General features: G+C 45.6%; 1 protein-coding gene and 1 non-coding gene across 2 annotated transcripts in view; one reads left to right on the forward strand and one right to left on the reverse strand.

Moving 5' to 3' along the window:
- LOC135918360 (arylsulfatase B-like) overlaps window positions 1–21,226 on the forward strand; it is a 145,007-nt gene that overhangs the window by 23,573 nt on the left and 100,208 nt on the right. Inside the window, exon 2 of the mRNA XM_065452051.2 lies at window positions 1,944–2,171. Within this exon, the coding sequence (XP_065308123.1) occupies window positions 1,944–2,171 (228 nt within the window). The remainder of the gene's footprint in view (window positions 1–1,943; window positions 2,172–21,226) is intronic.
- Window positions 15,676–15,748, reverse strand: TRNAV-AAC (transfer RNA valine (anticodon AAC)). The gene has a single exon. It is a non-coding gene; the product is annotated as a tRNA-Val (tRNA).

Consider the following 21,226-nt stretch of genomic DNA (forward strand, 5'->3'; position numbering starts at 1 on the left):
AGACAGCGTTGAGGTGCTCTTATGGCCACGCCGTCCCTCTCGCGCGCGGGAGGCAGCTCATATGACACAGTGACTTCCTCGTGGGATGCCTCGATACCGAACCACTCGGCCACCCGACTGCTCTACGTTACCTAACAGTGCCGGTGTGCATGCCCGGCCGGTTGACAAACTCTCTCGAGGAAGTCACGCCACAAGTGAACCATGGATAACTTTTTCATAAACTTTCGCAGTTGTGTATCTAAATAGTTCCCTTCTTTACTCTGTATGCTATCCGGCATGCTCTCTGTCTGTCCTTTACTCTCCCGGTCCTTAATTTTGACCGTGCACTTGTTTTTTTTTCACGTGTGCCTACATCTAAGCTTGAAGAAAGAGAGTTAACCGAGAGGCCCGATTTTTATTAGTCATATCATAAGAAGCCTACAAACACTGACACCAAGGACAACATAGGAGAAATTACTTGTGCTTAATAAATGAAATAAAGAAACGATAAATTAATGGAAATGAAAGTGTATGAAAAAACAACTTGCCGCAGGTGGGGAACGATCCTACAACCTTCGAATTTAGCGAACGTTGTGATACATGTAAACTTGAAATATATTTTGCGGCGAAGGGGTGAGAGGTGATTGCTAAGGATAGGGGAAATCCTCTGCCATGAACACCGTACTATCTTGCTCGAAACAGGCACCCGTACTCATCCGAAGCAGAACGGCAGCCACTAGCATTCCCTGGTCAGTCACCCTATACAAAGGTCCCTCCCAATACTTTCGGAGCATCGGAGAACACTACGTATGGTATTGGAGGTGACTGAGATGACATACACACACACACTGAGGTGTTAAGGACACTCATCGCGACGTGAGCCGTAAACGCTCAACTGCATTAACTTGTTTTTATTTTGATGCTTTCGGCTTCTTCGCGATTGTTCAGCAAAACGAACTTTTTTTTCGTTTTGCTGAAAAACGAGCCGCACTTTACGACACTTGAAACCTAGCCACCCTGGTCGAGAGCAGCGTTTGGCGTCCGCACCCCAGCGCTCTTTGGAGTCTTCAAAGTTATGTTTATAAAGGCCACGAACTTTACACTGATTTCAGTCGTTTAAAATTCGAAACTATATTTGATGCCTGTTTCATCGCCACTCGCGCGGTCGGAGACTTGGTCAACTCACACTTCCAAATTGTGCCAGTACTGCAGAGTCATATTACTGATGGGATGTTATCACTGGTTTTGGTTCAGAACATGTTTCCCAACATTTATTGGTTATCCAGTGTGACAGGGGCGCCATCAACACGTTTGCGTGCTGTTGCAATAGTGTTGGCCGACTTATTTTACAGTTTCATTGTGAATAGACCCTAAAATTGGACACTCGTACTTTTGGATTATATTTCTACAATATTACATTTCCGTGTATACCCACGCAACGTGCAGCTAAGGTCTTCTGAGCTAATAAGGCAAGGGATGCACAGATGGAGTCAGCAGAGCTGCCATGATTAAAAAACAAAATTCAACTGTGAAAACATTTTCAAGTGTAGAGCTCAGTGCTATTAACTACTGTAAGCGAGTGCTGGCAAGTATGAACCGAGTGACAGCGCCAGTCTTCAACGCATGTATGCAACGATCCTGCTGCATTTCTCAACAGGATCTGCTTTTGTAAGCACTCGGAGAGGTGTACATGGAGGTGACGGGCAGCGCGGGCGGACTGCCCCTCACCTGCAGATTCACAGACTTCCAGGGGCAGTTGCCGCGCTAACAACGCGGAGGTCATCGATGGTTTCGCGTGCGCATAAATGCTGGCCCGCGTACTCCATCTGCACGCGAACGCTATCACTCAGTGGGAAAGGGGCACCGCTATATATCACCGTCCCTGAAAGGCCCGCACGCTCCTTATCATGCGCGGACAAAAGAGGCGGTGAAAACGGTGTACACAGGCAGCACTCATGCTGCAGGTCGTGCTGTGGCAGCCCCGCGGCGGGGAGCCAAATCGAGAAGGTCGCCAGCCGAGTGCCGGTGGCTTCACTGCAGTCGCGGACATGGAGGCATCGCGGGTGACCTTCCTGCTGCTGTGCGTGGTGCTGGCCGCCTTATTGCTGGCCGCCTTATTCTGCGTGCAGCGACAACACGCCGCCGCGCCGCTGCCTCAGCCGCACATCGTGTTCATCCTAGCGGACGATCTGGTGAGCACACTCTCCCCGTCGGTGTACTGTTTCCGTTGGACCGCGCGGCAGTATAGTTTTACGGCCTATGTAGTACATGCAGGGTGCCTCGACGCGCTTAAACACATCGAGGCATCCTGTTTCGGCACTTTGAGCTGCGGGGAGCACCTCGCGCGTAAAGTACTGCGAGGCGCCGAGTGGCTGCAACCTGAGGTGCGAGCTCTCTGTTCGTTTGAGAGGCCCGGTACCATTTTACTTTCACATATTTTCCCGACTAGGTTCCTAAAAGAAAACACACACGCGCACACTCATTTGCTGCTGTTTGCCTGGCCCTGACGCCCTTTAAATCAACCTAAGGTTCCTCTTGACGTTGATTTATGTTCTTTTTGCAATCTAATTGCGTGTGCGCGCGCCTGTCAAAGTGGGAGAAATACACGAAGTATTCTTGCAGTTTGAAGACTGTGCTCTGGTTCAGGAAGGGCACACTTCAGCTGAGCGGCGTTCCCGAACCGAGACGCTGTCCAGCTTCCTCCCGTCAAACCCTCGCTTTCACATAGTTCCTGATATCGGGCGGCATCGGGAATCTTCCGATGGATGATCGAGGGCAGTAGACTTCCATAATTACTTTGTTTAGCGCAAAACACAGTACAAGTACACAGCACAGTACAATTACTTTGTTTAGCGCAAAACGCAGTAGACTTGACTCGTAGAGGATCCATGTGCATCATGATGCATCGGAAGGGTTCCCGGCGATATTCACGTATACATAGAAAGCTATAGGCGACTGCTCCGGGCTACTTGTCTAGGTTATACCAAAGCCGCTTCTCAACGCAAACCATGGAACAAGATTTCACGCATGGTTTGCAAAATTCCGCATATGCGCAGCGGAATTTGCTTTAAATCGCCCATTGCAACAAAGCACCAAGTCGCCCAAATTTCCGCGGCCCTGTGATACAGCAGGGATCAAATTCACAAATAACTGGGATCAGCAATAATTTGTTTCCCTTCCTATTTATTTATTTTTATTAATAAACAATTACTAACACTACTATTTTCGTCCGTGAGATGTCATTTGCCACTGGCCTGCAGCCTTTGCTGATAATGTCCAGCATCAGACTTGGCTGGAATTTGCTCGTACGAACAGTTCTAGCGTGGGAGATTTTTGTTGATGCGGGCCCAGATGGTAACAGAAGATAGTCTGACCACTTTCGCTAATATTAATATGTTCGCTGTCACGAGTGGGCGTGGCCAGTGTCTGTTCTCAAGAACCGACCTTGCGTACGATTTTGTGAATCTCAGCTGTGGGTATAAGGAAGTTGTTGCATTCCGCGAGCACGCTTCTCTAGTTGATTGCTGCGTTCTCATTATATTGATTATTGTTATCTTTTTCTTGACGGTGTTTTGGTTGACCAGGCTTTGTCTTTCCCGAAGAAGAAAAGATATGCAAGCTGTCATCATCAATGGTTAACACAAGCTTACGTGATGGCGGTCACTTTTGTAACCATATTAAAAGCAGTGTTTAGAAACAATTAGGTCATCTTCCAGAGATATGTTTTTAGGTACACCGTATATATTTATTGGCACTGGCTGTATCTTTTCAATACAAGCTTATTGTAACGAATTTCTCTCGTGTTCTTACCCGTTGCGGTTGCTCATGCAGCGCATGGCTAATTGTGTTGTGCTTGCTGCTGAGCATGAAGTCGCGGGGTCGATTCCCTGCTGCTGTGACCGCATTCCGATGGGGATCGCGTGGAATGCAAAATCTCTCGTTTACCAAGCTTTGGGTGTACGATTAAGGAACCCCAAGTGGTCAAAATTAATCCGGAACCGTCCACTACGGCGTCTCTTATAGCTCCTGTGTAAATTTCGCTTGGTTTGCGTGCAGCGCGCTGACTATTCGGGCTTCCATCAGAGACGATGACTATCTGCTTGTTAGCCTATAGCTTTGTCTTGCACTGGAAGAGGAGGAGGAGGAGGATTAAACGTTTGTTTACGAAACAGCATCCCGGGGCAAGCCCCGTTTCTACTCTAGGTGGGAGGTCTCATCATTCCAGGAACCCTCTGGCCTTCGCTGCCACCTTGGTCTTGGCGACGAGGCGTCGTTGTTCTAGGTCCCCTCGGAGACGAGCTTGGTTTCTCACGTTTCGATGAGGTCTTCGCTTTCTTGTCTGGCGTTACAGTCTTTCGGTGAAGGCGATGCGTCTGTGTCTATATGCCATGGACACTCGAGGATCAGATGCGCCAAGGCGTCCGGTACGCCGCACATTGGGCAGTGGTATCCTTGTACTGTTCTGTACAGTCTGTGCATGCATGTGTATTCCGGGGGTGTAAGTGTTACTCTGTAGTCTTTGTTGAGCTTTGGGTGAGATGGTGGGTACGCCCTGCGTTCCAGCCTGTGATGTTAAAAGATCGCTGAGTAGGTGATCTGTTCGGTCTCTGTCCCCGCTGACGCAGACCAGGCATCTCGAGAGTAGGAAGGGTTAGCCCAGCAGGTGTGGCCTCGGGCCGCGGCGTGTGCTGCTTCGTTCCCCTCCAGCGCCTCGTGCCCATGTACCCATGTCACGCAGGTGTATAGGGGATCGGAGTGCTGCGGCTGTTCAATATCTTTAGTGCTTCTGTCGACACACGACCCTTAGCGTAGTTCTTGACAGCTGCTTCAGAATCGGAAAAAGACGACAGCTGCGTCCATGCACGTGGTAGTTGTTAGGGCGATCGCCGCCTTTTCTGCAGACTCAGTGTTTTGTGCGCGAACTGTGGCAGACGCTAGCTCTCTGCCCTGAGAATCTACGACGCTCAGGGCGTGAGCGTTTCTTTGCGGGTATTTGGCAGCGTCGGTGTATCTGGCGTCCGGATCTTGCCTGTGTCTTCGCCGTAGGGCATCCACTCGGGCCTGTTTTCTTTTCTTGTGGTACGTGGGGTGCATGTTGCGCGGAATTGGTGCTATGCACGGGGATTCGCGGATGTTTGGAAGAATTATTTCTTTTCAGTACGTGGTAGCTATAAAGGTTTCACCGTAGCTCAGCTGTTGCAGCACTGATCTTCCGGTGGGCGTGAGCTTCAGTAGTTCTAATTGACTGGCTTTGTGAACTTCAACTAGTTCTTGTCAGGTGTTTTGTACGCCCACCTTGAGCATTCTCGTAGTCGAAGCTGTGGATGGTAGGCCCAGGGCGAGTTTGACGGTTTGCGTATTTGAATGCCAAGTTTTTCTACCTCTGAATTCTTCATCGCGAGGTAGGGCGTGCCGTATGTTATTCGACTGGTGAGGAGTGCTTGCATCACACGTAGCGTGCCTTGTTCTTTAAGTCTGCTTCTATGGCTTGCAACTCTCCTAACGAGATGCGTGAGCTGTGATAGCGTTCGCTGTGGTCGAGGGAGGGTGGCCACCCCAGACCCGTCCTTGTGGATGTGTAGTCGTAGAACTCGTAGGGTTTGTACTTTTGGGATGGGCGTTCCACTAAGGGTGACGTTGTGATCGGATTCATCGTAGCCGGGTGGTCTGCTTCTCGTTCTTGACTTGAGGACGAGGTGTTCCGGCTTCTCGGGGGTACATTGGTGGCCACATTTTTGCAAGTAGCTCTCGATGGTATCTACTGCTTTCTGTAGGCGTGTTTCTTGCGTTCCAGTGTTAGAGGCGCTTGCCCATAACGATATCATCTGCATAAAAAGTATGTCTTAGGTCTGGTATATGACGTCGAGGAGGCTGGGTAGTTTGATCATGGCGATGTTGAAGAGCAACGGCGATATGACCGAACCCTGCGGGGTGCTTTTGCTTGGTAGCCGGAAGATGTCGCTGCGCAAGTTGTATATTCCAACTGTGGCAGTGCGGTCCGTGAGAAAATTCCTGACATAGTCGTATGTCCGAGACCCGCAGCCCAGGTCTTCGAGGTCGCAGAGGATAGCTTCGTGACTGACGTTGTCAAAACTCCCTTTACGTCGATGGCTAAAATCGATGATTTGCTTCTGGTGCTCGGATGGTCGATGAGGTCTTCTTTGAGTAGAAGGAAGACATCTTGCGCTGACAGGTTCTGCCTTAAACCGAACATCGTGTTTAGAAAATATGCGTTGTCTTCGAGGTATGAGGTTAGCCGGTTGTGTATCATATGCTCAAAAAGTTTCCCTATGCACGAGGTAAGGGAAATTGGGCGAAAGTTCTCGATGCTGAGGAGATTATTTGGTTTGGGGATCATGGTGATCTCCGAGTGCTTCCAGGCAGTCGGTAGTTCTCCTTTCTCCCAATAGGCATTGAAGTACTGAAGTAGGGCTGAGATAGGCTGCTGCGGAAGGTCCCGGATATGCTTGTTGATGATCTGATCTTTGCCCGGGTTGGTGTTTCTGGGGAGCGCCGATAGTTCTGCACAGAGTTCAGCATGCGTAAAGGGTGGGTCAAGTTCAGGGTTTGGTTTCCCACCGCAGACTTTGTCATGTGCCGTCGTATTAACGGGTGGGTCGCCGCACAGCTTCTTCTGAATTTCTCGGAGGAGGTTCTCTTCCGATCCGTCGTGGTTGTGCCCGAGCCTACAGAGGTGCTGTCGCTGCTGCGTCTTCGTAGGGCCGTTGTCGAGAAGGGCTCGCAGGAGATGCCACGTCGTCCTTGTGCTCAGGGTTCCGTGGAGTTTTCCGCAAAATGCATGCCAGTTCTGTCTTCCTAATCTCTCCGCGTATACCTGTGCTTGCTCGGTGAGGAGTGCAATTTGCTTCTTTAATTTCTTGTTTAGCTTCTGTCTCTTAATTCTATATTTTGAGGAGAGCTCTTCTGCCTTTATTCCCAGAGGTGGTGGAGGTGCCTGGCAGTAACAGGAAATTCTCGAAGGCTGCCCGGAACCCCAGATTGCGAGAGTTGCATTATATTTTTCGGCGAGCTCGAAAAACGAGTCACGCTCGTTATCTGGCGTTTACAGTGCGCGGAAGGTCATCAGCCGTCGGTCGTCCACTGTCGTGGGGTCATATAACAATAGTTACAAACACGCCACAGTTATTCGGGTTGGCCACCGCGACATGGCTTGTTTATATAACTCCTCGCGGCGTGAGGCCTTCACGCGCGTGACCTTCAGAAAGAGATTAAACAGACCTATATCACGAGTGAAAACAAAGCAATCTATGGAATGTAAGCATTTGACCTCATTTAGAAACGCGGACTCAAAGTCTGTGGCGAGCATTGACAGTCGCATTCCTGCCTGTACAAAAGCATTTAACCCTTGAACTTTCTATTTTCACTGTCACCAGCAAAGCCTGCGGCCTTGCAAGTGGGCTCAGGTGTACGAGGTCTGTCCCCAAAATTTGTGCAGTATGTTTAAAAAAATAATTTCACAACCTTTCAGATACATAAATGTGATCACCCTCAAAATACTTCACATTAGACAGAACACACGGGTTCCACCTTTTCTTCCGTCGCTGGAAGCACCCATGGAAGTCCTCTTCTTCAGCAGTGATTTTTAGAAGGTAATTGATTAATTGAAGTTGTAACATCTTTCTTAGAAACGGACTGTTCGCTTCACGAAAGAAGAATAACCGGGAGACAAGTTGCCTAACAAAAAGGTGAACTAGGCCAAGACCCCTGCTCTCAAAAGGAAAACAAAAGGTTATCACACCGCATGTCCTGAACACGTCAGCTCCATACATAGGTAGCAAACACACGATGCAAAGCTTGCAGCATAAGCCGCAAGCATTGTAATACGTTCAGGACGTATATAAGTCGAGCTGTTAGGAACACATTGCAAACTTCAGCTCGGCTAAATATGGACAACTGCCGCCTCTGCCAGTTGCTCACCTTACTTTGTAGTTGTGCAACTTCCGGTGATCAGTGAAGATTACTATTGCGGTATCGAGAGATGGGTACACCTAAGTACTTGAAGTCTTGCCTCCACTGAATACCTGCGAAGTAAGTTGGCCTCGTACACCTTAGACCTAACCAAAACCCTGAACTCTTCTCAAAGTTTACTGTGCACCAGGAGCTGAGCAAAACACTTGCGTATGGCAAGGGCAGCCTCTACAGTTGTCAACACAGAAGACGGCTATGTCATCTCTATAAGCAAGTGTCCGGACTTCGTTGGATAACAATTCGAACCCGTGAAAGGTATGAGCGTTCAGAATTCGGGCACAAAGCGGTTCCACGCACAAAGCGAAAAATAGAGGGGACAAGGGACAACCTTGCCTTACCGATGCCCTGGGATAGATAGATTCGGATAGACAACCATTAACTATTAGCCATGTTGTGCCATTAGCATAATAGATGGTGATGGCTTTAAGAAGAAGAGATCCAATGTTTATGTGCTCTAACACACGAAATAAGAAGTAGTGATTAACTTTATCAAATGATTTTGCCAAATCAACCTGAACGGCGAGAATAGGGGGACAGCGCAAAATTGACGGTACACACGACGAAGAAAAGTACGAACACGGCGTTTACTTACAACTATTTTTATCTTTTGACATATGTCGGCATATATATATACCTTGACAGTAAAAAAAATATCACGAAAAATAAGATTAACCTAACATGATAACCTTATCCCAATCCCTCGTCAAACTATACATCATCGACTTGTGTCACAAGCACGTGATCTGTGAGTCGAAAAATCGACTTCTTTTTCGGAGAGGGTCAGAGAAGGCACACTAACACAATTTTCTTTTAGGCGTGATATTTCCGCGGCTTCAGTTATTTCTCTAGTCCTTTTTTATTTCGTTTTTGCTATAAAATTTGTTCCTGAAAATATTGGAGTGCAACTACAATCCGTGCATTGGAGACCTAGATGGCCACTAATCGCTTTGTGTGCGTTGTAGTTATCCTCTTAATATCTCATTTAGGCATTTACCTGTCTGTCCTACATATTTCTTTCCACAGGACAGCGGGACCAAATAGACAACACCCTCAATGCAGTGTTTTACAAAGCGGTTTTCATGCCCTCTGGAGCATGATTGTGGCTCCCTTACTGTTTTGTTTACTTTCCAATACATTGAGCAAAGTTTTTCAGAAGCAGAAAATACAACATTCATGTCGGCGCGTCTTCCTTTTTTCAAATTATGCGCTGACCAACGCATGTAAAGTATCAAAGTTATTTTTTCTTTCCTGTTGCGTTCTAATGCTGCTTGGCTGTCCTGTGGTTACCTTTTTAACTTTTTTAGAACCAATTCTGCTACGGACATTAGAAACATAAAGTAGAAGAGGCTGGTGCTGGACCTGTTGGTACATAGCTTGACAAACAAACGACCAAAACCCAGCCTTCGAAGACGCGTACACAAGAAGAGAGAAAAAGACAACCACACACGCTGGGACTAGCAACAAAGTTTAATGAAACACTTGGTTCGAAAAGAAAAACGTCTGTGGTTGCCATTTTCTCTCTTCTTGTGTACGCGTCTTCGAAGGCTGGGTTTTCGTCGTTTGTTTGTTAGGGTATCAGAAGCTGCTTCGGATACCCCGCCATCTGAAGACGGTCTATCTGCTCGCTAAAGCTGTCTGTCATCGAGTGAAAACATGATTTCTTCAAAGCATTCGTGAAACACATTGTTGCCATAGGCCTGTTTACGAGTTTTGAATGGGCCGACCCAAATGGAAGAAGCGGCATGCGGACGCGTGGCTCGTACGCCCACCAAATGTGAGTTTTCAAAAATTTAAACATCTGATTTAAACATCTGATGGATCTTTCCACGAGTAATTCAAAAGTTAAGTGGTTTAAGAACATTCACGGAATTGATTCAGAGTCTGAATCATTAATAGTTTGGGGCCCGCTTAGTTAGTGTTGAAGATTACAGATAATCATCAACGCAACGAAAGATGTTGGTTAATTTTGAAATTTGTAGTTGGTCATGCAGTCGGCTATCAAGATGTGCTAAGGTCGCTCAGAATTGATGCTATGCAAGAGCCAGCGCAGGGACCGTTAGTCTGAATGTAAAGCTTATCATCCCATGTCGTAAATGTCGAGTTTAAGTACATCGTTAAAAGCTATAAAAAGCTTTGTACTGCCAAGCCTGTATCATTCCGAAAAGCAACGAAACCGTACTTGTCTATGCAATCTTCAATACAGGACAGAAGTTCACGATGTGGCGAAGAGTAGTACAACCGCCTAATGTCGAGTGAGCAAGCCATATAGCTTTTGTCTTAGCATTTGTCTCAAAACGCAATGACATCTTCAGATTTCCGCACGAGGAACGGGCCATTTACTTGTATTATGTTTAAGTTTTCTCTGCAAAAACAGATGTTTTTTTGCCACGTACCGTTTTCTGACACAATTACCCTTAGCGGAAAGCCTAGTTTGTGGGTTTTTGCGCTCAAAAACATATGTAGGCTCGTACGTTTGCTTTTGTTTACGGATTTAACTAAACCGTCCACATTCATTGCTTACATAACTTTTAGCCTGTGCCTTTACTTACTGCAGGGTAACTTTTCTTCGTAACGTCAAAGCTAATAAAATTGCTTCTTCAGCTTTTGATTTAAACAGGCTTTCCTTTAAAACTAAGAAAACCTCCTTCCTTATCCGAGGGTAACAGGGATAGCGAATTTGTTCTCAAAATTATCCCGTTTGTCTGACTGGTATATCACAGTTCTTCTGTCTAAACTTCGCGACAACGTCCACTTCTTCGGACACACACCTGTCAGCCTCTGTTTCCGCAGCCAGTGCAAACACTTGCCTCACTAAGCTGAGCAGCTCGGGCACATCCTTTTCAAGTTCGACGGCTAACTTTGGCCTTCTGGCTAAGACACGCTGTATGCGGTCGAGAAGTGTCACGTGGCCCAAGGTTTTGACGTTGTCATTCTTTGCTTTTTGAACCCTAGGTGCAGAGGCACGAAGTTACGAAAATGTTCTCAGCCAACCGTGCCGTCGAATCCGCCAGGCTGCTGAAGTCCCTCCACTTCCATCTTGGTTAGCGCTGTGAAGTTGGTCCATGAAGGCGCAGATACAAGCAGTCCTTGTAGAAATTCGCCTGCCTATTCCACACAGGTATCAGAATCTAGCATGTTCTCGTTCCATACCCCTGTGATGGCCGGAATCCGCCAAAAAGCAGCAACACTTCTGAAGGCAGCCGCTTCATCCTTGATTAGTAAGATAGGTTTCGTGCACGGCACACATCAATGGCATTCAGAGTGACAAAAAAAGAGGCATCCACTTGAAAACAATTAAAATGGCCCAGTGTACTAGAAATAAAGCTTGCTAGGCTTGTGGCTTGGGCTATAGTCGGTTCATAGTGCGAAAGTGGGGGGACAGCTCAAAATTGACGGAACAAATACGAAGAAAGGACGAACACGGCGTTGACTTGCAACTGATTTTATTTTTTGACATGTTGGACAAACACGCAGATGCATAAATGAGAGATTAAAAGAGCATAACTACAACGTACACACAGCGATTAGTGGCCATTTAGGTCTCCACTACAGGGATTGTAGTTGCACTCCAATCTTTTCAGGAACAAACGTTATAGCAAAATATGAATGAAAAAGAACTAACCGAATAATTGAAACCGCGGAAATAGCACGCCTAAAAAATGTTGTGTTAGTGTGCCTTCTCTGACCCTCTCCAAAAAATAACTCGGTTTTTCGACTCACAGATAATACAGCATGCGCTTGTGACGTAATTCGATGATGTAGCCTGACGAGAGATAGGGATACGTGTATCATGTTATCTCAATCTTATTTTCCTTCATATATATTTTGACTGTCAAGGTACATACCCACCTGTCAAAAAATAACATAAGTTGTAAGTCAGCGCAGTGTTCGTCCTTGCTTTGTTTTGTGTGGCATCAATTTTGCGCTGTCCCCCTACTTTCGAACCGTGAACCTATTATACAAAGCAACCTGAACTATTGCGACCTGACCTACACTTTCTGCTACGCACTCTAGCACAGATCGCGAAACGTGCATATTCATCTGGATTGATCTTCCTCTAATGTCACATGTTTGATGGTCTCCCACCACTGATCGAATTAGCTTTTGAAGGCTACTCGCTAATATCTTCTCCAATATATTATAATCCACGTTGCAAAGTGATATCAGGCAATATCCTTCAGCTTTCAGCAATTTAGTTGCATCCCTGATTTTTGGGATAAGTACTGTGTATCCAATCCTGTAAGCTTCTGTAATCCTGTAAGGAAGGGAGCCAATATAGCGCAAAAGAACTGATGAAATTCTGCACTCAAGTCATCAGGACCAGGAGTATTGCCTTTAGCTAGCCAAGCAATAGTTCTTTCAACTTCTGTGATACATATGTCTCTATCAACATCATCACGTTCTACTTGACGCACAATGCACACTGAGAGATACAGGCTGCGCTAGTCCGACCGAGTACTCGTCAGTATTTGCTGCAACAGCCTTGTAGTCGTTCACTTGGTGATGAGCGTCGCTGTTACAGAGACATCCAGCCCCAAACCTGTTACTGCGACCGTTTACGCGGATGAGGCCACGTCACGTGCCCTACAGTCGGTTTTTTCGCGGGTGAGGCCACTCGAGGGCCGCTAGAACGTGCTACTCTGCGGTGCACAGCTCAGGACATTAGGCAGTTTCGGATGTATCACTAGCGTTTTCATAATTCTTCGATATCTTTACTCTCCAGATCCTGACGGCACGTTCTGTCGGTCGCCACAAAAAAGCGTTAAATAAAAGTGTCGCCTTCAACACGTGCTCGAGGCAAAAAGCTTGTGCCTGCCAGGGATCGAACCTGGGACTTTCCGCGTGTTAGGCGGATGTGATAACCACTACACTTTTTTTTTATTTATTGCCGGTCTTCGACATTACTCAGACGATACAGTTAGCACACACTTATGAATCACAAATTTCAAACATTGAATGAAAAGAAAACAACAAGTGAAGGTGCGTAAGGAAATAAACCGCACCATAGAGCCGTCTGTCCATATAGGACTGGCTTTGTCAAACTAAAATTCCTTCATGGCTGTCAGGGGTTCCAGCCTCGACAGCCAATCCGGTACAGATTCATCCATTTTCTGAATTTCAATAAATCGCGACATACTTTCTTTGAAGTAAGCACGAGCTGGCCTGGCGTCAGGATCGCAATGGTACCCTGCCATACGAGCCCGCCATATACAGTGTAGAGCATTCAACATAACAAAGTCATAGGGAACCCCGTCGTCATCTTTAATGGCCAGATACCTGATACCTTGGGGGTCCACCGGTAGCTCTTTCTTCAAGGTTCGCTTTAAGACGTCCCACAAGAAAACTGCCGCCCAGCAATGTAGGAAAACGTGATCTATATTTTCGGGCTTCTTGCATATCAAGCTGTGCGACCCCCAAGGTACGTAACAACCCCGTTCCTCCAGAAACGTCTTCACAGAAAGCGTGCCTGTGTGTAGCTTAAAGAAGAAAGTTTTTACCCCTGGTGGCACTTGCATGTGTTTTACTCTTTTAAGTACATCCTGTCCTGGCCCTCCACTGTATATGGCTCTGTATAAGGGCACTGGAAAAACAATGTCGCATACATCTCTATACAAAGTTTTCCTTTTCACTTCACAAAGGTAATCATTTGTAAAACGAACAGAAAGGAAGTGTACACTGTCAACCACTTCCTTGAAATAACCACGCAGCGTTCCTGTCATGCTTACCGTGCTGACAACATGTGCCGGCAAAGCGTTACTCAACCTTAGCTGACATACGGCGCGCAGAAAAGGATCGCGAACATCGCGAAAAAACAAAAATCGGTTTACAACTTGACGAACAAAAAGATGCGCCAGGCCCACACCCCCATTCTTCACTCTTCTGAAGAGATTTGTTCGGCTGCACCTTTCCCATGTTGATCCCCAGATGAAAACTGCGAACACTCTGTGCAGCCTTTGCACATTTACTCTAGAACAATACAGTGTTTGCAAGACGTAATATAATTTAGTAATAAAAAACACGTTACAAACTGTGGCTCTTGCAAAAATGGACAGGTTAGTACCTTTCCATTTGTCTACTTTTTCTTTCAGTTCCTTGGTTTGGTTCTTCCAGTATTCGTCACTGCTATTATACCTGTCAAGGGGAACACCCAGATACCTGGTCGGAGTTTTCACCCAGTTCACGTTCGCGAAATAGTCGGGTGTAGAAAACCAGTCCCCGTGCCACAGCCCTAGCGACTTGCCCCAGTTTACTCTGCTACCCGTTACGGCACAGAAATGCTTTACTACAGATATTGTTTCTGTTACACTCGGTTTGTCAGTGCAACACACTGCAATGTCATCTGCATATGCAAGCAACTTCACTTCAGTCGCTGCCAATCTGAAACCACGTATTCCGTCATTTTCATTAATTGCTACACACATTGCTTCTACGTAGATAGCAAATAATAGCGGACTTAGGGGGCAGCCTTGGCGCACTGAACGCATGATGCTAATGGGGGCCCCCAGAGACTTGTTAACAATTAGTCTTGTTGTGCAGTTCTGGTACGCCAAGGCCACGCCCTCAGTGATGATGGAACCGACATTAACATGATCTAAGATGGCAAACAAAATAACGTGAGCGACACAATCGAACGCTTTCTCTAGGTCGAGCTGAAGTACTGCAACACCGCCACCGGTGACGTCACAGCGCTCAAGCACACATCGTATCTTATGGATGTTTGAAAAAATAGATCGCCCTTTGATGCCACACGTTTGATGGTCTGCGACTATTTCCTTGATTACGCCTTGAAGCCTGCTTGCTAAAACCTTCATAAATATTTTATAATCGATGTTTGTTAGTGAAATCGGTCTGTAGGATGACACGAATCTGAGTTTATCTATTTGATCGCTCTTCGGTCTTAGAATGGTGTGCGTTTTTCCAAAGGAAGGTGGTAATGATTTCTTTTCATATGCGTCATTAAATACATGTGCAAGCAAAGGCACCAGCTCTCTTTTAAAAGCTTTATATAGACCCGCGCAGAGTCCATCAGGTCCCGGTGATTTACCCAAGTTCAAATCGTCGATTGCCTTTTCGACTTCTCTCTCCATTATTTTTTCCTCTAATCGCTTTTTTACGTCATCGCTCAAACGTGGCATGCGATGCAGAAAACCTGCTTTAAAACCCTCAACATTCGCTTCCTGAAATGCGAAGAGCGACTGATAGTACTCAAAGAAGGCGCGCTGAATGCTATCACTGTCTTCAACGACATTCCCATTCACTAAAATCTGGTCGACATGGTTTCTGCTTCCATACGCCTCCTCTAAACCGAGCGCCCTTTTCGTGGGCGTCTCCCCTGCCGCTAGTGCATCTGCTCGTGCCCGCACGATGCCCACACCACTACACCACAAGCACAACGACGAGCGAGGATTAATTTGTAACACATACATGCAGCCCCAAACCTGTTACTGCGACCGTTTACGCGGATGAGGCCACGTCACGTGCCCCACAGTCAGTTTTTTTCGCGGGTGAGGCCACTCGAGGACCGTTAGAATATGCTACTCTGCGGTGCACAGCTCAGGACACTAGGCAGTTTCGGATGTATCACTAGCGTTTTCATAATTCTTCGATATCTTTACTCTCGAGATCCTGACGGTACATTCTGTCGGTCGCCACAAAAAAGCGTTAAATAAGAGCGTCGCCTTCAACACGTGCTCGAGGCAAAAAGCTTGTGCCTGCCAGGGATCGAACCTGGGACCTTCCGCGTGTTAGGCGGATGTGATAACCACTACACCACAAGCCTTCTTTTTTTTATTACCGGTTTGGAACTTCCAAACACAGAACTCATAAATACAATTTTACAAGTACAATAAAAGACGCGTGAGCCTTTTCATGGCTGGAGTGTGAAGCTAAAATGGCTTCAGAGAAGCCAGCTTATCAAGCACAGGTATCCAATCCGGTGGGTTCCTCTGGATTTTGAGAATATCTCGTATGTACACACAGTTTTCACTGAAGTTTTGCATGGCCGATCTTGCGTCGACATCCGCATTTCTGACCGCCATCCTCGTTTTCCACACACTATGCAAACACAGTAACATGAACATGTCGCATGGCATTTCATCTGGATCTGCACATGGCAAGAATCGGATACCAAAGGGTGTTACTGGCAAATCTTTCTGAAGTGTCCGTTTAAGGATGTCCCACAAGAAAACAGCATCGTGACAGTCCAAAAAGATGTGTTCTATCGTTTCCTCCTTTCGACATATCAGGCAGTGTAATCCCCATGGGACGAAGATACCTTTGCTTTGAAGGCATGGTTTTACAGCGAGCGTGCCCGTGTGCAGTTGGAAAAAGAATGATTTAGATGACGCTCTTACTGGCATTTTTCGAACTCGTTTTAATACGTCTCTTTCTGGTCCTAGTTGATAGATGGAGCGGTACAACGGTATTGGTATAAACACATCAATTAGATCTTTGTACAATTGTTTACGTGCCACTGCGCTCAAATATTCTAAGGAAAACCGTGGCTTCAGTACTTGATATGCAGACACTATTTCGCGCCAAAAACTGCTCAGTGTTCCACGCGTATCTACATTTGATGAGACAATATAATCCGGGATATGATTACACAGCCTCATGTGTATAACAGTACGCAAGAAAACATCGCTTTGGTCTCTCAGAAAGAAAAACCTTGGAACTATTTGTTTCAAAAATAAATGACACAGACCAAGCCCTCCGTGTCGCACCGAAAGGAACAAGTTTAACCGACTGGTGCGTTCCCAGGTAGAATTCCATATATAGGTGGCAAACACTCTGTGTAATTTTTGGACACAAGTTCTGCTCATACTGAACACTTCAAGTACATAAAACACTTTTGCAACAAAAAACACATTACAGACTGTAGCGCGGGAAAACATAGAAAAGTTATGCCCTCCCCATTTTTCAGACTGATCCTTGAGCCTTTCTGTCTCTCCTGCCCAGTATTCTGCAGTATTTCCATAATGTTGGAGAGGAACCCCCAAGTATCTAGCAGGAATAGTTGTCCATCTCATGTTTGCATACGCCTCCGGCGTTTGCCCCCAATTTCCATGCCAAATGCCCAGAGATTTATCCCAGCTAATGGCACTTCCTGTAGCACTACAGAATGATGTAGCTTCCTTAACAGCTTCTTTAATACTGTCTTTGTCTTTGCAGAATATGGCTATATCATCGGCATATGCCAGTATCTTTACTTCAGTAGCATAAAAGGAGTAACCATGCACCATTCTATTTATGCGAATTTTTAAACATAAGGGTTCCAAATAAAGTGCAAAAAGAAGAGACGAACACGCACACCCTTGTTTTATACCTGACAGTACTGGAATGTTTTCACTTACGGTGTTGTTAATTATAAGGTTTACTGCACACTCTTCATACACCATCTTGATGCCCTCCTTGATAACGCTACCTACATTACAATGTTCTAGTAATAACTGTAGTATGTCATGATTAACTCTATCAAATGCTTTCTGAAGATCCAGTTGTATCATAGCTATGTTATCTTGAGTCATGTCACAGCATTATAGGATAGTTCTAGCGGTGTGTATATTTGTGTAGATTGCCCTTCCTTTGATGCCACATGTCTGGTGAGGTAATACGAGGTGTGTGATAACGCTCTGCAATCTCTTGGCTAGCACCTTCGTAAATATTTTGTAGTCTACATTCGTAAGACTTATAGGTCGATAGGCCTCAACATCCAACAATTTCCTGGGATCATCCGATTTTGGAATGAGTACTACATGACATTTTCTAAAAGATAAAGGTGCTCTTTTTTGTTCATAGCACTCATTTATCACGCGATGTAACACTTGTGCCAGTTCTTCCTTGAAGCATTTGTAAATGGCAGCCCCTAGTCCATCAGGCCCAGGTGCTTTGCCAGTGCTTAGTTCATCAATGGCCTGTTTTACTTCATTCAGACTAATTGGCCGTTCAAGCGTTTGTCTTACTTCATCGCCTAGCCTTGGCATGAGCGACAAAAATTCGTTTCGAAAGGCTTCTGTATCTTTTATTTTTGGGCTTAGTAGTTTTCGATAGCATTCAACAAACGCTTTCTCTATCAGTTCCTTGTCGCGCGTCACATCGTTTTTATATCTTATTTATTTTATCTCTTTTTTTACTGCTTGCCTTTTTTCTTCCCCGAGTGCCCGCTTAGTAGGCGTTTCCCCCAGCCATAGTCTTTCAGCCCGTGCTCTGACGATCGCTCCACGATATTTCTTTTCATCTATCACTTCGAGCTTACTTTTAAGGTCACGTAGTTCCTTGCTAAAGTGTCCAGGGTTAGCACCAGGCACGTACCCAGGATTTTTTTTCGGGGGGGGCCCAAAACCTCCATCATCATCATCATCATCATCATCATCATCATCATCATCATCATCATCATCAGCCGGTTTTATTTCCACTGCAGGACGAAGGCCTCTCCCTGCGATCTCCAATTACCCCTGTCCTGCGCCAACCGATTCCAACTAGCGCCCACGAATTTCCTAATTTCATCGCTCCACCTAATGTTTTGTCGTCCTCGATTGCGTTTCCCTTCTGTTGGTACCCATTCTGTAACCCTAATGGTCCAACGGTTATCTAACCAGCGCATTACATGACCTGCCCAGCTACATTTTTTCCTCTTGATGTCAATGAGAATATCGTCTATACCCGTTCGCTCTCTGATCCAAACCGCTCTCTTTCTCTCTCTTAACGTTATGCCTAGCAATCTTCGTTCGATCGCTCTTTGCGCGGTCCTTAACTTGCTCTCAAGTCTCTGCCCCATATGTCAGCACTGGCAAAATTCACTGATTGCACACCTTACTTTTTAATAATAATGGTAAGCGTCCAGTCAGGAGCTGGCAATGTCTGCCGTATGCGATCCAACCTATTTTTATTCTTCTGAGAATTTCCTTCTCATGACCAGGGTTCCCTGTGATTAATTGACCTAGGTAAACGTATTCCTTCACAGTCTCTAGTGGCCAACTGGCTATCCTGATCTCTTGTTTCTTTGCCCGGCTATTTATCTTTATCTTCATCTTCTGCATATTAATATTCAACCCCACTCTTACACTCTCTCTGTTAGGTCTCCAATCATTTGTTGTAACTCGTCTGCATTGTTGTTCAATAGAACAATGCCATCGGCAAACCGAAGGTTGCTGAGATATCTGCCGTCGATCTTTCCTCCCAAGCCTTTCCAGTTTAATAGCTTGAATTCTTCTAAGCACGCAGTGAATAGCTTTGGAGAAATTGTCTCCCTGTCTGACCCTTTTCTCTATAGGTATCTCCCTGCTTTTCTTGTGTAGAATTAAGGTAGCTGTAGAACCTCTGTAGATATTCTTACGCGAAGGACGAGTCAGTAAGACGAGAAACTATTTACAGAATATATTTACAACAACGGTTGCAGCGCTGACCGGTTAGATTCACAGCGTGAGCCCAGTTCGTTCTTCCTCCTCTTTTCTGGGGTGATGGCGCCTACGCGCCTCGTTCAAACAAATACCACATGCATACAGCAATATTTTCCAAGCTTTTTACGTAAGCGTTCTGTACTCCTTGATTACGTAGTGCCTCTATGATTGCTGGTATCTCTACTGAATCAAATGCATTTTCGTAATCTATATAAGCCACATAGAGAGGCTTATTGTACTCTGCAGATTTCGCGATAACCTGATTGATGACATGGATGTGATCCATTGTAAAGTATCTCTTCCTGAAGCCAGCCTGTTCCCTTGGTTGTCAAAAATCTAGTGTTGCCCTTATTCTATTGGATATTATTTTGGTAAATATTTTATAAAATACTGGGAGCAAGCTAATGGTCCCATAATTTTTTCAATTATTTAACGTCTCCTCTTTTGTGGATTAGTATAATGTCTGCATTCTTCCAGTTTTCTGGGACATTTGCAGTCGATAGACACTTCGTATAAAGATCCGCCAGTTTTCCAAGCAATATGTCTTCTCCATCTTTGATTTAATCAACTGTTATTCCACCTTCTCCTCCCGCTCTTCATCGTTTCATGTCTTGCAGGGCCCTTCTGACCTCATCGCTAGTTGTAGGAGAGTTTCTGTATCCTGTTCACTACTGTTTCTAATTGAAGTATCGTGACTCCTCTGGTTACTGTATACAGGTCCGCTTAGAATTTTTCCCCTGCTTTTACTGTATCTTCGAGATTGCTGATAATATTATCCTTCTTATCTTTTAGTCCATACATCATGGTTTGTCCTATGCCAGGTTTCTTTTCTACTGATTTCAGGCTGCGTTCATTTCTTACTGCTTCTTCAGTCTTTCTCATGTTATAGTTTCGAATATCAGTTATTTTCGCCTTGTTGATCAGTTTTGACAGTTACGCGAATTGCGTAACGCTGTGCGGCTGCCAGTCCCATACAACCGCGAAGAGCGCAGGACTCTGCGATTCTAGACGTACTGCGCTCACCGCGAAAGGTTAGAAAAACACCCACATAAGCACAGCAGAGAAGTGGCTACGTGAGGCGGTACCGATAACTGTAGAAGCGTCATTCAAAACAAGTAATTGTTCTCCACTTCCGGCGTCGTTTTCCCTACTTCCTTTTTAAATAAAAAGATGTTGATCCATAAATATTCTCATAAACAATGGTTAACGTTTTTATTATTCGCTTTTGCTTGCAGTTTGGTTGTTGCCTTGACTCTCTCCCTTAGTAGATCGCTTAATTTCTCAACTCCTTGCGATTTTTGTTTCCAGTTGTCAATTTTGCACGAAAAGTGCTATACAATTAGGGAAAAACAGACGAGGTAACGGGCGACAGCCATCTTGCTTATGGGTTTAAGGGTTATTGCAGGGTTTCATGATGGACGCTCTTTCACATTATTTTATTTCCCACCTTATCTAACCCATATCACGTGTATATGGTTTCGGGCATCTGCCAGCGTCGCGGCGAGCTGTAACTCAAGGAAATAATGAAGCAAAGGGAAAAGTTAAACGCAACTGACGTTTTCTCCGGCCGCAACTCGTTCCATGAGAGTACAGACCAGCTTAGTAACAGCCGCATCCCTCTCCTGGTCCCAGGATCAGCCTAGACAAAGAAGGTTGAACTAATAAAAGCAACAGCTATGCGCGTGACGGTTGAATAGATGCTGACAACTGAACGCGTCTCGAGTTAATCGCGCGGACGCAGAATCTATGAGAAAACTGTCCTTCACATTACAAGAGAGGCCGATAACTACCACCATCTAAAAGGAGTGAAAAAGGCAGCATAATGCTGACCGATGAACAGCTGCCAAGTCTCAACATTG

Source organism: Dermacentor albipictus, chromosome 1 (assembly GCF_038994185.2).
Source record: "Dermacentor albipictus isolate Rhodes 1998 colony chromosome 1, USDA_Dalb.pri_finalv2, whole genome shotgun sequence".
NCBI lineage: Eukaryota > Metazoa > Arthropoda > Arachnida > Ixodida > Ixodidae > Dermacentor > Dermacentor albipictus.